This window comes from Periplaneta americana, chromosome 16, assembly GCF_040183065.1.
Source record: "Periplaneta americana isolate PAMFEO1 chromosome 16, P.americana_PAMFEO1_priV1, whole genome shotgun sequence".
NCBI classification, from domain to species: Eukaryota; Metazoa; Arthropoda; class Insecta; order Blattodea; family Blattidae; genus Periplaneta; species Periplaneta americana.
This window is the reverse complement of record NC_091132.1, coordinates 157,996,103-158,014,104: the sequence shown is the minus strand read 5'-3', so window position 1 is coordinate 158,014,104 and position 18,002 is coordinate 157,996,103. Positions and strand designations below refer to the sequence as shown.

The window sequence follows — 18,002 nt, the reverse complement described above, 5'->3', positions numbered from 1 at the left end:
TTCCCCTGCTGCTTGGTAACAACGGAGTGTGCCACAGCATTTTAAATTACTGGTGCATTTTTAGTGTGCCACATGTTGAAAAAAGTTTAAAAAAAAGCTCTTCTACAAGAAAAAGATGTGCCCTGAAATATATGGCGCAGGAATTGTCTTTTATTAACTAATATTCTACTAGGCCTAATAAGACTTAAACGCAGTTGTGTGGCAACTGCAATCGATGCACTTCTATTCATGTAAATTGTGCTATCTTTTTGTATTATTTGCTCTGTATTTGTAGGATGAGCAGAGTGACTTCAATGAGGAGCCAGGGTTGGAAGTGACGGCAGACGACAAGGAGTTTTACGCCGAAAGGTGAGTGTTGTGTACTAGTCTTCACATAGAGAGTTCATTGTGTTTGAAGTGACTGTTTTCTTGACTATTCAGAGGCAGCTTCAGAAGAACTATCTTCGTGAATCATCCTGCACTAATCAATTATCATATTCACACTCCACTTCTATTTATACCTGTTTTCCATAAGTACTGTTCAAATTTTTCTTCATGTTCTTCAATAAAAGTACCTAGATTATCAAGAAAATAATCTAGATGGACGTGCATACACTTACATTGCATCCTAGGCTCTTGAAATCTTTAACATAATTTCAACAGTTTCTTTATAATTGAAGTTTTTGTAATTCCCTAGGAAATAATGAACTACCATTTTGAGTCCCTTCCAAGAGTTTTTCTACGAACCGCTCACCTGGTTTAGGAAGTCATTGTGTAACATTAATTTCCTTATTTTATTTATTTATTCATTTATTTGTTTGTTTGTTTGTTCGTCCGTCTGTTAGGTCATGCTTTCTAATGCAGTTAAGGACATCAATCTTTCACATCACTGGAATTACAACTACAATAATATATACAATGGTTCTAAACAATGTTCCACCAGGTTCTGATTTCTTTGTGTTTGGCCACTGTTTCCTCTTTCACTGCATAGACCTATATCTACTGTCCCACTCACACAAGAAACTTGATGGTGACGTTATTACTGTAGCGTTCTTAGCAATTAAGCCTCTATCTCTCTTATTCTTCAGTATTTCTCACAGATAGAGTATACAGCAGTTCTGTCACGAAATCATCACGGAAACTTGTGATGTTTAAGTTACGGAATATCCTCATGCTTCTCTGTAAAAGACTGCATATAACTGTACGACTACTCAACTCTCAGGCACTGATGTAGAAAGTGTTACTGTAAGTATGATATTGTAGTTGTAGTGAAATCACAATCATATAAATGCGACAATTTATATGATTAGTACCTGGGATTCGTCATGCACAATAATAATCAGCAGTAAAAACCGTATAACAAATTTAAAAAAATTCTAGAAAAGACAAAGAAGTAAAACATAAACATTATTTAAAATTGGAAATATTTGTGGTATATAATATAATGATTTTATGGCTGTTCCCTTATAAATTAACAGCACTTCTCGTTAAATAATACGGTATTTTCTTCTAGGCGAAAATAGTGTTTATTGTACTTGAATTATATTGTCATGAAACATTAGAAGAAATAACTATACACTGGCACGTAAATATATGCACAAACTGAACGACAAAGTAAGATAGTTATATCCTAAGCTTTTATTTAATTAATTATTCGTTGCAATTCCAAATTACTGGTGGTAGTGCACATCATTGGTTTTAGTACTGTCTTCTTCAGAGAGACGCCTAATAGATGTGTCGTTTTATACCAAATTTATTGGAATGTAATGAATTGTTAATGAAATAAATCAACGTATGCATAGGCTTAATGTGAATTTAATTCATCATATCAATGAATTTAGTTTTCCTCAATAGCCCACTGAAGAATATTGTAAAATTCTTGGCATTCATGTGATAGGTAACGTATTACTTCGCGTATATCGTCAAGCTTCTCACTTTGAATTGGCAAGATTTTCTCTGAATATGCCAATGAAGAAGGTTAATATGGTATTCATCTTTGTACTTAGAAACAAACATTCTCATGGAGGCAGATTAAAAAATTAATCTTTTTTCTTTGATGATTTTAATAATGACAAAATTTTCGCCACACAAGCGCAATTACGAAAGCTGTAAAAAAGTAAGTTTCCGTGGGGCTGTTTAAAATTTCTTGGAAAGTGTTATTGGAACAGATATAGCAATTGTTCAGTTATTTTTCAACCTATTCTCCACCAGAATTGAGACATTGTCATTTAGTGGGATCAACTTTTGTATCCTTGTGTCGTAGATGTCTGCCGTCTGGAATCGGAACCAATATGTCGGAACATGTCTTTGACATGAGTTGTTTCTGCGCGCTTTCAGGTTTTCACAGGCTTCCAAATATGAGACGGCTATACTTACATATCTGGTTTCTGCATGGCATGATAGCCCTTTATCGACAGTCCATGAAACTCTCATCAACTCATTTCGCCACATGTGCAGTTTCTACAATCCCTGATTCAACTGTCCACACCTGTGGAGTAACGGTCAGCGCGTCTGGCTGCGAAACCAGATGGCCCGGGTTCGAATCCCGGTCGGGGCAAGTTACCTGGTTGAGGTTTTTTCCAGAGTTTTCCCTCAATCGAATATGAGCAAATGCTGGGTAACTTTCGGTGCTGGACCCCGGACTCATTTCACCAGCATTATCACCTTCATGTCATTCAGACGCTAAATAACCTAGATGTTGATAAAGCGTCGTAAAATAACCTACTAAAATAAATAAACTGATTCAACTGTATGTATATTTGTTGGACTATTTTGTAGACTCATAGTATATGTCCTTCAGGATTGCAGCTACCAATGAGAGGGCTGTATCATCAGAATTCGACAGTTTTGCACTTGAAGAGAACCATACAGTGTGTGACATTCCCAAGAATTCAGGTTCCTTGGGAAAACCTTCGCTGAGTCGTGAAGACAAGAAGCAATTCGAATTTGAATTGTCAAAAATATCTATCCCGAATGCTGCAAAATCGAGCGGACATTCACCCAAGGACGTTGGCAGGAAACCTTTTAAATGCAATGTTTGTAGTAAGTTTTTTTCAAGGTCATCGTACCTAAAAACTCATATACGTCAGCACTCAGGCGAGAAAACTTTCGAGTGTGATGTTTGTGGCAAGACGTTGTCGCATTCTGGTAGCCTAAAAACTCATAAACTCTTGCATGCAGGCGAGAAACCTTTCAATTGTGATGTTTGTGGTAAATGTTTCTCCCAATCGATAAACCTAAGAAGTCATGAACGCATTCACACTGGCGAGAAACCTTACAAATGTGATGTTTGTTGTAAAGATTTTTCGACACTTAGTAGCCTAAAAAGTCATCACCTTACACACACGGGGGAGAAACCTTTCAAGTGTGACGTTTGTGGTAAGTATTTCACGCAATCGGTACATCTAAGATTTCATGAACGCATTCACACTGGGGAGAAACCTTTCAAATGTAATATTTGTGGCAATACGTTTTCGCAATCTAGTAGCCTAAAGACTCATAAACTATCACATACAGGTGAGAAACCATTCAAATGTGGGGTTTGTTGTAAAGATTTCTCGACACTGAGTAACTTAAAATGTCATCAACGTGTTCACACGGGGGAGAAACCTTTCAAGTGTAAACTTTGTGGGAAATGTTACTCACGGGCAAGTCGCCTAAGATGTCATGAACGTAGTCACACAGGCGAGAAACCTTTGAAATGCGATTTTTGTGGTATGTGCTTCCCGCTTTTAGAAACATTAAAAAACCATTTGCGCCAGCACACAGGGGAGACACGTTTATAAGAAACAAGTGCGCACAAACTTGCAATCTCGCTTTGTATGAGTCACTTCTCTGTACTATATTCCACTAGTGACTTCGTTCTATTCACACATTTACTAAAATGATAATTTGGACACACTTCGTTGCACAGTTTGCACACGCATTCGGGGGAAGGTTCGTGGTACTCTGATCTTCTCCACAGTTTGTGGTGAAAACCGTGAACTGCTAGCCTTGTTATGGCGCTTCGTAACTTGTTGTTCGGCCCTGTCCAGTTGCGGTTGATCATCGCGGCCGTTCCATAGAATTCACTTTCTATTTCCGCCTTCTTCTCTTGCATGACCATGTGTAGTCGAAGTTCTGCTGCGGTAGATGGCAGCATGAGTCTGCTTCGCAGTTCGTCTATCAGGAAGGTTTCTCGCGCGAGTTCGTACGCCATTCTGGAGGGTGCATATTTTGAGATTCCTAATGCTGCTTTTAAGAACCTTGCTTTGACGTTCTCCATGGTCTTGAGGTCATTGTAGTTTAGCCGGGTGTATGTGATGTCCATTCCATATGACAGTATAGGGAGTATCTTGGCGTAGAAAGGTGCATGGCTGTTGAGAGTGTTAGTTGAGTAATGTCTGTTATGTGACACCTTTCAAGTGTAATGTTTGTTCTAAGTCTTTCTGTACTATGAGTAGCATAAGACTCCATGAACTTCGGCACACGGGCGAGGAACCTTTCAAATGATGTATCGGTGATATTGTTTCTTGCTGTTAAATATGCTACATACTCATTTATGCCAGCACACAAGGTACAGACCTTTTCAAGTGTAATGTTTATTAATGTTTCTCTAATATGGGTAGCATTAGATACCATGAACCCAGGCACACGGACGAGGAAACGTTTGAATTTGATTTTTGTGATAAATGTTTGCGCCGTCACACACTTTAAAGTTCCATTTACGGCAGCACACGGGCGTGAAACATTTCAAATGTGATGTTTCTGGGAAGTTTTTCTCTCAGACGAGTGGACTAAGATACTATGAAAATCTCCACACAGGCGAGAAGCCTTTCAAATGTGATGTTTGTGGCAATTGTTTTTCGCAGTTACATAATTTAAAATCCAATCTACGGCTGCACACAGGTGGGAAATCTTTCAAATTCGAGGTTTGTCGTGTTTCTTTCATTCGAGTAACCTATAAATCCATGAATGTTGGCGTTGAAGATAAACATATCAAATGTTCGTGTCGAGTGATTTTGTTTTTTGTGTGGTAATAATTTAATTTAATTATTTTTGTTTGTGGCAAATTTATCTCATAGAGAGTTAATAACCTATAATTAATCAATCAAGAATATATTTTCCTTGATATATATATATATATATATATATATATATATATAATATATAAGTCGGGGCAAGTTACCCGGTTGAGGTTTTTTCCGGGGTTTTCCCTCAACCCAATACGAGCAAATGCTGGGTAACTTTCGGTGCTGGACCCAGGACTCATTTCATCGACATTATCACCTTCATATCATTCAGACGCTAAATAACCTAGATGATGATACAGCGTCGTAAAATAACCCAATAAAATATAAAAAAAAATATATATAAAATGTTATAAAACATTTATTTCCATCATTCAGATAATTCATCATATCTCACAAATCCCTCTGTTTCCGGCTGGTACAATTAAACGCTACAGAGAGGTGGCAGTATTGTTCAAAATCACTTTCTTGCTGATAACGCCACTCAGTCCACTGTTCAAGATGACTGAAAAATTGTTCACGTCATCACTACATCTTCGTTATTTTTGTCCGCTATATTTTCGAAATTTGAAGTTTAGTTGTTGGAAGAGTGTCTTGAGAAGCACTTTTAAAGTTACAGAGCTCACATGAGTGAAATACTTGCTACGTACATAAGGTTAATTTTTTATTTAGTAGGTTATTTTACGACGCTTTATCAACAGCTTAGGTTATTTAGCGTCTGAATGAGATGAACGTGATAATGCCGGTGAAATGAGTCCGGGGTCCAGCACCGAAAGTTACCCAGCATTTGCTCATATTGGGTTGAGGGAAAACCCCAGAAAAACCTTAACCAGGTAACTTGCCCCGACCGGGAATCGAACCCGGGCCACCTGGTTTCGCGGCCAGACGTGCTAACCGTTACTCCACAGGTGTGGACCATAAGGTTAGTGTTAGTGTTTGTATGAAACAATAATTACTTTTATTAGATCTACTGGTGCCTGTATGTCGCACTTTAGCCTGCATTTTTCCTTTTGTTCAAAATCTCGGTCACAGCTGAATCAAGAGGTATTTTTGGCCACTTTCATCAATGAATCCGTTATGTATGAGGTAAAGTCATAAGTACAATAACATATTTTATATAAATCTTGGTTACACAACTTCAACATTACTAACGATTTGGAAAATTTGTTAAATGTACAGTTTTCTGTATTAAGTAAAACTATTATGTTATAATGCCTTACTCACTTGCGATTGTTAATTCAAATTTGAACGAAATTTATAATTTGTTCTGTAGGCTTTCACTGACACACGAATATTTTTTCGAGCGGACTGCATAGCATCTTGTTCTTTCTTCCGGTTTTTTGTTTAATGCATTATAAACATTATCACTCATGTTGTAACAATATCATGATACCAAATAAGCTGTAATGTTCACAAAAATTATGAGACATTCAAGGAAAGCCTTGCTTGGTAATAGCACATAGCTCGTTATATCTGGAAACAGTGATGTTCCTATCTATGTCTTTGGATACGATTTGTAACTACTTTCAGGTTCCGTTTTTACTAGATCTATTTTGTATTTAAATAACGGTTGTTTCATAGCACACTTTAAGGCAAAAAAGAAATCAATGTTTTTTTTTTTACTTGGTGCATTATACAATCATTTAAACTCTTCAAGTGAACTTCTTTTTCCAAGTCTTGTCATGTTAGGCAAGTATAACATTTGCAATATTTTTCTCTCATCTACACGAAAGCCGCCCTCTATACTGTATTTATAATTGCATTCTCTTCGACATTAGACAGAAGTCAATACTGTACATTAGTTACCTTGTAAAACGGTATTAAATGCTCCGGACAATTTTTTAAGAAAGCTCTGAACTTCCTATCGATATGGTGATTTTTTTTTTTATTTTGTAAAGCATTTATTAGATTCATTTATTTCTCGTACATATTTCAATCTTCTAAAAATCAGTTACAACGTGGAGAATATTCATGTAACCGAATTATTACATATTGCCCTTCGTTTACTTCCAGTGCTTCTTGAAATTGTTGATTAATAAAATAACAAATTTTCCCTTGAAATTATTCAAATCTGCTTTACAGGGAGCTTCACCTGAAAGACTACATTTGCATAATAAAGTCATATGTTTAATTCCTTTGGATGTATTTCATGTTAATTGTACGTAAACATAATTTTTAAGGGTTTGTTCATAAACGAATTCATAGCGTAATGGGTATGATAGTGATTTACTAAACGAAAGGTTCTAGGATATCCCGGCGCTTTTAAAGGTGAGATATTCCAATCTAAAATAAAGTAGTAAGTAGAATAAAGTAAGTTGCGGGAAAAGAGAGAAGTAGCGCAATATATGTGACGAAGAAAGAGCAGTGATATGGTGTAGGGTGGGAGAAAGGAAACCAGCGGTAACCCCTGATTACATTAATATTTTGAAGTATTTCCATCGTAATTACATGACGTGATATATCGCATCATCGATCTTCTATTGCAGTGAAAAATGAGTAATTCTTTGATATTACCGATTAACTACTATCAGCGCTTACTATTAATAGTATTAATAAGCAATATTAGAAGAAAAATAATAATGCTAAAAAATTATTACAAGGAAGAATAAAATATGAAATTTATTACAGCCATTCTGAACCTCGATCGTCTGCCTGAAGCCATTACTTCTCTTTCACGGCATCATTGATCTCTGTACTTGATTTGTTCCTATGGCAATAAAGTTTCGGTATATGTTACCGCCGATCCCGGTGTTCCACTTTCGTACAAGTGTTGATGAGGTAAGTTACAATTATCAGTTTTAAGAGATATTACGATTTTAAACGTACATAAGTTAGTATATGGGTTAAACGAGCGTTGAGCGGATTCCGCCGATTTTGGAATAGACACCGACGCACTTAGGTTAGGTTAGGTTAATTCAGGCTTTTATTATCCCGTCAAGATGAAGATGAAAGCGATTGAGTGTGATTTTTTGTTTTCTATGTTGGCAGTTCAAGTATGTCGGTGTCTATTCCAAAATCGGCGGAATCCGCTCAACGCTCTTTTCACCAATATATGTTTGGATAAACTCCAGAACATGGATTGCACCCTTTCCGACAAAAACGTATTACGGCGAACCCCAGTAGGGGAAGTTATCCCCACCCGCGCCGCTCGGCACATCCCTCGCATGCTCTCTCTACTGTTTCTCTCTACTATCTGCCCCGCTTCGATGGATCACTGCCTACCACAGTGCAATACGCGTTAGACAACTGTCCACAACCACAATGCAATACGCATTAGACAACTGTCCACAACCACAATGCAATACGCATTAGACAACTGTCCACAACATGTACTATTAACACAACACAATGTAATCTGGTTTTCATTAAACAATACTCACCTGTTAACTTTGCACTGTCGTCGAAGTAACACAATAGTCACCAGAGCCTCGTTTGCTGTTTATCAGGACCCGCCAATTTCCGGAAGAAGTACACGTCTTCGGTACGGCTCATCACTACACGTGGTTACGTCTGTACACAAAGCTGGACACGGACACAATGAAGCCCCACCAGCGCGCGTTAACACTTATGCCACCCCCGCAGTCAACCCCTACCAAGCTACATTCACAAGCCCGCCAGTTTCTACCCACGCCATTCGGCCATTGTCCCCCCTCGCCATTCCATCATTGTCTCCCGTTATGAATCCTTGCAACAACCCTTGGACGATACTGCAAGATGTTATAGGCTGAGACATATCCAACGACACACATTGCATTTCTACAATACGTTATAGCAGTTCCCTTAAACATAAATAGATTCATTTTCCCTTCTACCCCCAACTCGCCTCGGTAGCCGAGAGGTCTAAAGCGTGAACAAAAAGCGTGCGTTTAGGTTTAGTTACGAACTTTCTCGGATCGAATCTCCCCCCTTCCGAAGTCTTAAGAAAAAAAAAAAAAAAAGAGAGAAACATGAAGCAAGGAACAGAGAAGAGGCTGGAGGGAGAGAGAGGAGAGACACACAGGACGAAGTTCCTCTTTTGCTTCGTAGATGTCGTTACTCTTTTTGTTCCACTTTCCTACACTACATGTCACCCCAGCCTAAACCCCTATTTCCACTCTTTCCCGCTAGGGTGTGTGGTGAGCTTGTAGGGGAAAAGTGGAAAGGGGACGTGGGCGGAGCTTTGCGGTCGCCGTATTACGTGTTTCCCCCTTTCCCTCTTACTTCAAAATTCCAACCTTGTGCACACAAAATAAATTATTGGCACTGAAAATTGCCTTTTCGTAAATATAATGATGCGCATTTGACAAACGCAGACAAATCTGCTCTTTTTAGTATTTTAAGACATAATTTGGTAGGTGCAATCCATGTTCTAAAATTTTCCCAAATCTTTTCACATATTCCTCGGCCACACGTCACTTAGATTTCTCCTGAACTAATCCACTAACTTTGTCACATATCTTGTAAAAGACCGGCGGCCCCTTCCTAATTAGTAATTACCAACTACCGTGAGACACAGAAGTCAGTTGGCAAATGGGAAACATTACTGTAATTGGAAATACAATTGTATATAACAGAGATTCTCAACCTTTGAGAGACCGGGGCCCGATAAATTTACTCTTAAATGCCTTTTTAAAGTTCACACATTCAATTAACGTAAGCATTAATAAACTGGTCAACAATGATTTTGTTAAATAAATAATTTCGGGTGTTTCTTATGTATTTCCATCTGCTGATTCCAAAAATGAAGTCAGAAATGTTCCATCACTCACCATTTTTTTTTTATTTTGAAAATAAATTTTTTCCTGTTTATTAGCATTTGTGGTATATATCATGCTGATTAGAAGGCGTATTTTATATTTATATTTCATTACATTGTATCAACAATTGACTTGTATCGGTTGTTGCCTGTGAATTCACGAACAACAACAGTGACATTTCCCTCACAAAACTTTGATTGTAAGGTAAATATCCCAGCTGAATAGAACCTTTCTTTAAAGAAAGAAGCTAATCCTGTGCTCTCTTCCATTGTCAATTGAATTGTGATAGTGCATTGTAGGGAGTAGTGTATAAGTGTATAATGTATAAGAAACATGTCTTCAAAGTGTCTTATTGATAGAAATAACTTCTGTTAAGTGTGTGTGGTAGTGAGCTCACTTTAAAATCGCAGAGGCCAAATTTTACTCCTCTAGTTAGAAGAGCTTATGACTTATTTTAACAACAAAATAGACCAGAATAAGACATGGGCCTCGGAATTCTGTTGTGTTAAATGTGTAACACTATTAACTGGCTGGTTAAAAGGACCCCGTCATATGCCTTTTGTAGTCCCTATGATATGGCGCGAATCTAAGGATCATTTGACAGACTGCTACTTCTGCTTGACAAATATATCTGGAATAAGTTCGAAGTCCAGACACTGTTAAATATCAATCTTTAGTTTCTGCAATTCGACTGGTGCTTCATAGAATAGGACTTCCCATACCAACTCCACCAGATGACATAACATTGACTGAAGTAATTCAAAGTGGTCCTGATGTTTAGAGTGAATTGCAAAATGTTCCAGATTTTGTGGAAGATGATACTATAAATGAACCTCATTTTCTAACACAGGAGGATTTAAGTGATTTGGTTCGGGATTTTGGTTTAAGTAAAAGCAAGGCAGAATTACTCGCCTCAAGATTGAAAGGCAAGAATAGTTTGCTGCAAGGTAACACCAAAGTAAGTTTCTTTCGCCAACGCCAAAAGGAATTTGAGCATTTGTTTTCTAAAGAGGAGGACCTAGTTTTCTGCAAAGATGTTGAGAATTTGTTCGAGTCACTGGGAGTTGAGCATAAACCTGAGAATTGGCTTTTGTTCATAGACTCCTCGAAAAGTAGTTTGAAAGGAGCATTACTACATAATGGAAACACATCCATCCATTCCTTTAGCCCATGTAGTTGGTATGAAGGAAAAATTACGAGAATATGAAGCTCTTACTATCCACTATCAAGTGTGACAATTTTTCTGGGCAGATGAGTGGGGATTTGAAAATAATAGCTATCTCATTTGGGTTACAGCTTGGCTATATTAAATTTTGCTGCTTCTTGTGCAAGTTGGATAGCAGAGATGAAAGTAATCATTATATAAAAGAGAACTGGCCAAAGAGAGAGTCAATTTAATCCAGGACAAGATAACCACTTGTAAGTTCTGAAAAAATCTTATTCCCTCCACTGCATATCAAACTAGGCTTGATTAAGAATTTTGTGAAAGCAATGGATCGTGTTGGCAGTGCATTTCTCTTCCAGAAAAATAAGTTCCCGAGAATCAGTGAAACTAAACTAAAAGAAGGAATATTTGTTGACCTCAAATAAGAGAACTGATTAAAGATACACAATTTTAAATATGCAAGAAGCAGCTGCATGGTTGTATTCTAAAATGTTGTCACAAACTCTTTAGGAAACTTCTGGTCTGAGAACTACAGAGAAGTTGTAAGTGAGATTGCTGAGAACTACAAGATTATGGGATATAATATGTCTTAAAAATACGCTTTCTGCACTCCCATCTCGATTTCCTTCCTGAAAACCTAGGGCTGTGAGCGACGAACACGAGGAGCGTTTCCACCAGGGTATTGTGGAAATGGAAAGGCGCTATTATGGTAAATGATGTCCAAATAAGTTTGCAGACTATTGTTGGATACTGAAGAGAGATGTCCTCAAGCAAAGTATAGCCTAAAATATGCTTGACATACATTTTAGGTCAATAAATGTAATTTCAGCTAAGATATCGTAATAATATAATGTATAGACTGGAAAACCCTGGGTGATGGATAAGTTCTGTAAAAAGATTTGAAATCAGCACAAAAAAGTCACTTAGAATCACCCATTGTTTCTCTTTTAACAGACAAAAGTTTAAATTTTGTTGACCAGTGATAATTAAGTATGGCCACAGTCTAGTATATACAGTCACGAAGCTTGAGTTGTTGATGGTACTAGGAACAATAGACTGTGCCGGTGCTATTTCGCATTGTCTGTAATGAGGCGATAGTAGCGATCCTAGTGGTTAGTAACTATCTATGGATGCATATTCCCTACGTATTGAACTTCGGGACTGTATATACTAGACTGTGGTATGGCGTAATCTTAAGACATAAAAAATACTGGTACAGTATGAAAACTGTGACTTATTTACAAATAATTTGATTATGAATGAATCACTGAAATTTTGTAGCATATTGTTGTTTCCTCGAGCCATATAATTAATGCTAATATTCAATAACATATCTCTTTCTGGCCACCAAAAGCTTATAACATTCATAACAATTGTCACTGTGTTGCTAAATTGGTTTTCATTATATGGTTTGAAACGGGAAAGATAATGGGAAGAATGATTTTGCACTGTAACACACCAGCGAAATAAGCTGAGCAGTGGAATCAGCAGAAATGTGTCAACATATCGGCGAAACATACAGGCCTACACATGACAATTATTTATGTGTTTTATATTTACGTTGGTATAAGAAAAAATATCCCTTATATGGGGCGCAATTAGACAAATTAGTAACGTTTCTCCTATCTAACATATTTTCGTGATATTGTATACAGTATTTACAGGTAGTTTTGTTTTGTATACAAACTCTGATGACGTTAGTATAAGGGGAACTGCCCCATATAGGAGGTTGCATTTAGACAAAATTAGTAACTTTTCTCCGATGTAACAGATTTTTATGAAATTTTACACAGTAGTTACAGGTAGTATATTTGTTTGTATACAAGCTGTGATGACGTTGGAATAAGGGAAACTGCCACTTATAGGAGGATACATTTCGACAAAATTAGTAACGTTTCTCCTACTTAAAAGGTATTGATGAAACTTTATACAGTAGTTACAGGTAGTACATTTGTTTTGTATACAAACTCTGATTACGGTGGTATAAGGGGAACTGTCGCTTATAGGGGGATGCATTTAGACAAAATTAGTAACTTTTCTCCGATCTAACAGATTTTTATTAAATTTTACACAGTAGCTACAGGTAGTACATTTGTTTCGTATACAAACTTTGATGACGTTGGCATAAGGGAAACTGCAACTTATAGAGGGATGCATTTAGAGAAAATTAGTAACTTTTCTCCTAGCCAACAGATTTTGATGAAACTTTATACAGTAGTTACAGGTAGTACACTTGTCTTGTATATAATCTCTAATTCTCTGGACTGTCTTTGTTTCGACCTCATACTTGCTCTAATGGAAAAGCTTTCTTGAGCAGCCTCGACTTTTTCCAGGGGGTAAGTTTTCTCTAAATTGTCGTTACTATCACGATGAGAATCTAATTTAATGAGTAGCTCACTAAGCCAATGTTAATTTTGTTAAAGAAAACTCGTATTCTTTATCCTCTTGCTCTCCAGTGATAAATTATCTTACGGAAAAATGTAACATTTATGTACAATTGTACCTTTTGGACACTTGGGAAGCTTATGTGGTACATAATTAATAATCTTTCACCTTGCATTCCCTGAACTGTAATTCGGAAGCAGATTTGGTTCTCAGATATTTAAATAACTGCATTCGAAAAAAATTGCACTACTGTACCTGGAAAGAATAGTGCGCATAATTTATTACTTCCGCAAATCTGCACACCTTAAGACTTCATTTAAAATAGCGATAATTATTCGAGGAAGTGAAAAGAAATTCATTTTGGGACGGAAAAAGGGGCGTTTTTCTCTCTACCTTAACCAAGTCTGCACTCAATGGTTATATTTATATTTTGTCCTGTGTCCATTCATGCCAATCTGACAAGTTATAACAATATTAAGTGTAACATAAACAAACTTTGTTACATATCTAAAGAACCACTTGACATGTTGATATCGAATATCAAAGGAATCGACCACTTACAACAGAGTTACAGCACAAAGAAAAGGGTAGACTCGAGGCACTTGCTGAGTAAGAATGCTGGGTGTTCGAAATATGGCATGTTACTGACTTCTTATCTCACTCTGGAGCCACCTCTGCTGATTAAGATAATCAATTGAGTGTTACTGAGTTATATAGGAAAAATAAAATTTAAGGGTTTTATTTAATTTTTTTGACATGTCATTTTTCTACTCTTGTCCTAAATATGGATTTTGGACCACTGTGCAGCTGTCCATTACTAATTAGTAATTACCATAAGTCAGTTAACAAATGGAAAATATTACTTTAATTGGAAATACAGTGGTATAACTACACTATGTTTTTACTGCAGATGTTCAGAATGTGCTTCATTTACTGGAAGACAGTGTCTCGCCCGATGCTGACATTCTTTCATTATACTTATAAGTGTTGCAGGTGGGATATGCTGGATAACTTAGGTGATCCTTCCCTTCAAGTCATATATTATATAGATGTAGGTTTTGTGTGAAAAAAAACGCTGTTTCACATATCACCATAGAAATAAATAAGAGGTGTGAGGTCTGGTGACCGTGAAGGCCGTGACATTTGCAACCTAGTGTACACCGAACATCTCATTTAGTTTCTGGCGAACTTTTAGAGCATAATGTGCCGTGCTGCCATCTGTTGAAACCACATTCTTATTCGTTTGTTCAGTGACAAGTCTTACAGCAACTCCATTGCAGTGCTGTCCAGTAAGTCTCTATATGTGTCTTGGTTTACATTTCTGTCAAAGAAATACGGTCCCACAACCATATTACCTAGTATTCAAACCACATCATAACTTTTGAAGCAACAGGGTTGTAAATTCTGACACGTGAGAAGCTAATGAGATTGTATTTTAAAGTGGATAATAGTTAAAGCATTGTTTTGAAAGTATCATTCTTGAATTCGCCCTCATTGATTACTAATTTGGGTGACATCGTGAGGAAGAGTAGTGTTTATTCAGTGAAGCATATGATCGCGCTTTCCCACACAAACACACTCCTCCTATTGATTCTATAGAGAAATGGGATCTCATTTTGTACACGAGTCTGCATATCCAATTCATAGCGACTTACCGCTAATATCAACATGTCTTACGTTCCTGCGTGTAGCAGGTAATTTGTTCAGAACAAGTTCGGAGTATTCAGCAAACTATGTTATAACCACTACAAATAAGGCTCTTGTAATGTCTTACATCCTGCAGATGAATGTCACTCTTTATAAATTCCTGTTTCAGTTGAGATGGATGTGATAAAGGTGGAACCCGACATCAACCCATTGCCTATGCAGACAAGTGATGCAGATGAGAAGCCCTTATCAGAGGTAAATGAAAAGTGATATTATGGTCTGTTCGAAACTACTTCCGACCTGACAAATGGCGCATTTAACATGTTACCATGGTAACCATTCAAATCAACCAATCACGAGAGATGCGTAACCATGGTAATGGGACGGTGTTGCCGTGTCTATGTTTACAAGCTGCGCGTGAATACCATGGCCTAGTGGTGAATTAAAATAATATTTTGTTATATTACTGTTTAGTGTATCGATAATTATTGTGTTTAAATTATATTAGACATATTATCTCCGCTGTTATTGGTGGAGTGTGTGATTAGTGTGTGTTTTCTTGTTTCTGCGAGAGTTTCTAAACAGGTGGCTTGTGCAATGTGGGAAGGAAGAAAAGAAAAGCCAGGCGGAGAACAAAGAATATAGGACAAGCTGCCCTGTTAAAGAGTCAAGTGCGAGAGATGGTGTGTAATGTAAGGGAGTTTTTAGAGAGGGAAAAAGATAATGGCGGGCCTCTATTACCATTGGCGCAAGCCATAATGAGAACTACTGCTTGTGTTAAAATTAATAAGAGCACTGTTATTGATATTGGAAAAGAAAACTGTCGCGTACAGTTTTAATCCTAAATATTTTTACAGTTTACAATTTTTTCAACGCCTTTTTAACAATATTAAATTGAAGAATACCAGCACTCATAAAAGTAAAATTAAATTTAAACCTGTTTTTACAGTTTACTGTCCTTTCGACGCTTTTCTAACAGTATTACATTGAAGACTACTACTACTACTACTACTACTACTACTACTACTTCTACTGCTACTGCTACTTCTACTGCTACTGCTACTACTACTGCTACTGCTGCTGCCACCCCCGCCACCACCACTGCCACCACTATCACCACCACTACCACTACCAGCTACTGCTACCACTACTACCACTACTCTTACTGCTGCTGCTACCACCATTAGCACTACTAACACCACCAACTACTACTATCACTGCCACTACTACCACCACCGCTACTACCACCACTACTACTACTACTGCTTCTACTACTACTGCTTCTACTACTACTACTACTACTACTACTACTACTACTACTACTACTACTAGTCCACACCTGTGGAGTAACGGTCAGCACGTCTGGCCGCGAAACCAGGTGGCCTGGGTTCGAATCCCAGTCGGGGTAAGTTACCTGGTTGAAGTTTTTTCCGGGGCTTTCCCTCAACCCAATACGAGCAAATGCTGGGTAACTTTCGGTGCTGGACTCTGGACTCATTTCATCAGCATTATCACCATTCATTTGCTAAATAACCTAGATGATTATACAGGATCGTAAAATAACCCAATAAAATAAATACTACTACTACCACTACTACCACTATTACTACCACCACCACTACTACTACTACTACCACCACCACTACTACTGCTGCTGCTGCTGCTCCTGCCACTACCACCTCTACTACTACTACCACCACCACCACCACCACTACTACTACCACTACTACTACTACTACCATCACCACCACCACTACTATGCTGCTGCTGCTGCTCCTGCCACCACCACCTCTACTTCTACTACCACCACCACCACCACCACTACTACCACCACCACTACTACCACTACCACTGCTACTACCACCACCACTACTACTACTGTTACTGCTACTGCTACTGCTGCTATTACTAGACTAATAAACTAATAATGTACATTTATTTTAATTCTTAGTGTTCAACAAATTTTTTAGAAATATATGTGGTCATGTCAGCGAAGTTCCGTCGATAAGTCAGGTCTTCGCACGTTGCCATATTTGCGCCAACTCTTAGGATTTTGTTTACATTGCTCTATGGTTGGGTTGTGGAAGAAATTTGTGTTAAAATTTATATACTTCATAAAATAAGTTTCGAAAATAGATATTTCGATAACTTTCGGAGAATGTTCTGCTTGACAACAGCAACCGAGGGCGCAATGATGGCGGATATTAGTGGAATGGGATGAGAGGACCTGACTAAGAGCTGTTCGACAGCGACATCTAGCGACCTTGATGTCAGCCATTCATTACGCATTGTATCGGCAGCATTCTATCTCACACGAAAGATGGGCAACATGACAACACTGTTTCCCCTTCTCTGTAAGCTGTCAAGTCGGAAATAGTTCTGGTCAAGGTATAGGTGAAACTTTTTCTATGTTCGAAATATCGGTACATAATATTGTACACTTTAACACAATAACTGTAGGCTACATGTTTCAATTTATAGTTAGCAAACTGAAGTAGGCCTACACTAACAAAAATCAAATCAACAGTAGCTAGTGCTGCTCACCATGACGTCGCAAGTTACATTCTTGTATTACGCTATTATAACTGTTACAGTTGGTCCGCAGAATCAGATTTCGCCAGCTATAGTAGCTGCTCATATGCATCAGAATGCTTCGGGGACTAAGATATGATATTATATGATATGATATTTGTTACAGTTCACAGACAAAAAAAAAAAAAAAAAAAGAGTATACATACAATACATACATATAATAATTGAAACCTTACATTTCACACTTTATAATTTACATATAGATATACAATTTTTAATACAATTTCTAAACTTAACTATTTTGTATAATATGTTTTATCTTGCACTTGCGACTAGTTTTGTGCAAGACTGAACTCACTTTAGTATGCTGATACAATTATTCTTTGTTCACTTGCCTAAGATGTACTTCACGTTTCAATCTGCACTGTGGAGCTATGATAAATAAATCTTCCATTATTCTAGTATATTTAAAACTTTTATATATATATATATATATATATATATATATATATATATATATATATATGTGTGTGTTTTATTTTATTTATT

At 37.3% G+C, this 18,002-nt stretch overlaps 2 protein-coding genes across 6 annotated transcripts in view; both read left to right on the top strand.

Moving 5' to 3' along the window:
- Positions 1-18,002, top strand: part of LOC138691562 (gastrula zinc finger protein XlCGF57.1-like) — a 449,766-nt gene that overhangs the window by 272,756 nt on the left and 159,008 nt on the right. For 3 of the 4 annotated variants that reach the window (XM_069813639.1, XM_069813641.1, XM_069813638.1), the window contains 2 exons: positions 275-348; positions 2,780-6,207. In XM_069813639.1, coding sequence (XP_069669740.1) covers positions 275-348; positions 2,780-3,764 — 1,059 coding nt within the window. In that variant the 3' untranslated portion in view covers positions 3,765-6,207. Of the gene's footprint in view, positions 1-274; positions 349-2,779; positions 6,208-18,002 lie in introns of those variants that run through there. The other variant, XM_069813642.1, reaches the window with a different exon arrangement.
- LOC138691560 (zinc finger protein 665-like) overlaps positions 6,655-18,002 on the top strand; it is a 53,531-nt gene continuing 42,183 nt past the window's right edge. Inside the window, exons 1-2 of one of the 2 annotated variants that reach the window (XM_069813628.1) lie at positions 6,655-7,766; positions 15,091-15,176. In XM_069813628.1, the coding sequence (XP_069669729.1) occupies positions 15,096-15,176 (81 nt within the window). In that variant the 5' untranslated portion in view covers positions 6,655-7,766; positions 15,091-15,095. The remainder of the gene's footprint in view (positions 7,767-15,090; positions 15,177-18,002) is intronic. The other variant, XM_069813629.1, reaches the window with a different exon arrangement.